At 63.1% G+C, this 1,218-nt stretch overlaps 1 protein-coding gene across 1 annotated transcript in view; it reads left to right on the top strand.

The window, feature by feature from the left end:
* ADGRB2 (adhesion G protein-coupled receptor B2) overlaps positions 1-1,218 on the top strand; it is a 31,426-nt gene that overhangs the window by 22,168 nt on the left and 8,040 nt on the right. The window contains exon 16 of the mRNA XM_031063042.1: positions 786-912. Coding sequence (XP_030918902.1) covers positions 786-912 — 127 coding nt within the window. The remainder of the gene's footprint in view (positions 1-785; positions 913-1,218) is intronic.

The raw sequence follows: 1,218 nt of genomic DNA, 5'->3' as shown, positions 1-1,218 counted from the left end.
GCAGGGCTCAGCCCTGCCCCAGGGACAGTCCCCAGCTGTCCCACAGACCCAGTTCCCGGTTTTCCTGATGCGCTGGGGGCTCTGGCTGCTCTCCCTGGGCGTGGCAGTGCCACCCCACTCTCTGCCCCCTCACTGGGGGCATCCCCTGGCAGGAGGGGTCCCTGTGACAGGAAGGGTCCCCAGGGTGGGGAAATCCCTTTAATACAAAGGGTCCCCATGGCAGGAGGGTCCCCAAGGGGGTGGGTGCCCGTAAAAGGGGGGTTCCCATAAAAGGAGGGGTCCCCATGGTGGAGAGATCCTTCTAACAGGAGAGGCCCCATGACAGAAGGATCCCCAAGGGCGGGAGGGCTCCCCAAGGGCAAGAGGGGTTCCAAGGACAGAGGGGTCCCCATAATGAGGGACAGAGGGGTCCCCATAATGAGGGACAGAGGGGTTCTCATAATGAGGACCCCATGGAGAGAGGGAATCATTGCACCCCCCTGGGAGGGGACACAGGGGCCAGGGGGCTCTTGGGGCTGTTCCTGCCTGTCCTGGCACTGCCCTGCCCCTCTCCGTGGTGTTTCTTGCCTCCCAAATCTCTGTGGGATGATTAAACCCGAGGCCTTCCAGTGCAGGGATGGCTTCACCCCTGTCCCCAGACTCGGGGGGCTCCCCTGGCAGTGCCCCCTTTGTGCCTCCCACCGGGCAAGGCCAGGAAGGGGTTAACTCCAGAGAGGCGTGAGGGGCTGCCGCGTGTTTGATCATTTCAAATTGCTCTCCCTCCGCTCTCTCTTGCCATTAATCAGGGATGCTGGCTTGGGAAACTGGGACACGGAGAGCTGCCAAACCCTGGAGACCCTCCCGGCGCACACCAAGTGCCAGTGCCGCCAGCTCTCCACCTTCGCCGTGCTCGCCCAGCTGCCCAGAGACCTGGTAGGGGACAGGGACAGCCTGGGGACAGCCACCAGCCCGCTGGGGACACGGGATGGGGGTGAGGGGTGAGCCCCGGGCTGGGCAGGGGCGGTCCTGAGGGAAGGTGGGGATGGGCATGGAGCATTTCCAGGATGAGGTGGGCACTGGATGGGTATGGAGCATTTCTAGGATGAGGTGGGCACTGGATGGGCACGGAGCATTTCCAGGATGAGGTGGGCACTGGATGGGCATGGAGCATTTCCAGGATGAGGTGGGCACTGGATGGGTATGGAGCATTTCTAGGATGAGGTGGGCACTGGATGGGCA

Source organism: Geospiza fortis, unplaced genomic scaffold (assembly GCF_000277835.1).
Source record: "Geospiza fortis unplaced genomic scaffold, GeoFor_1.0 scaffold289, whole genome shotgun sequence".
NCBI classification, from domain to species: Eukaryota; Metazoa; Chordata; class Aves; order Passeriformes; family Thraupidae; genus Geospiza; species Geospiza fortis.
Note: the sequence above shows the minus strand (reverse complement) of the source record. Positions and strands in the feature narration are given on the sequence as shown.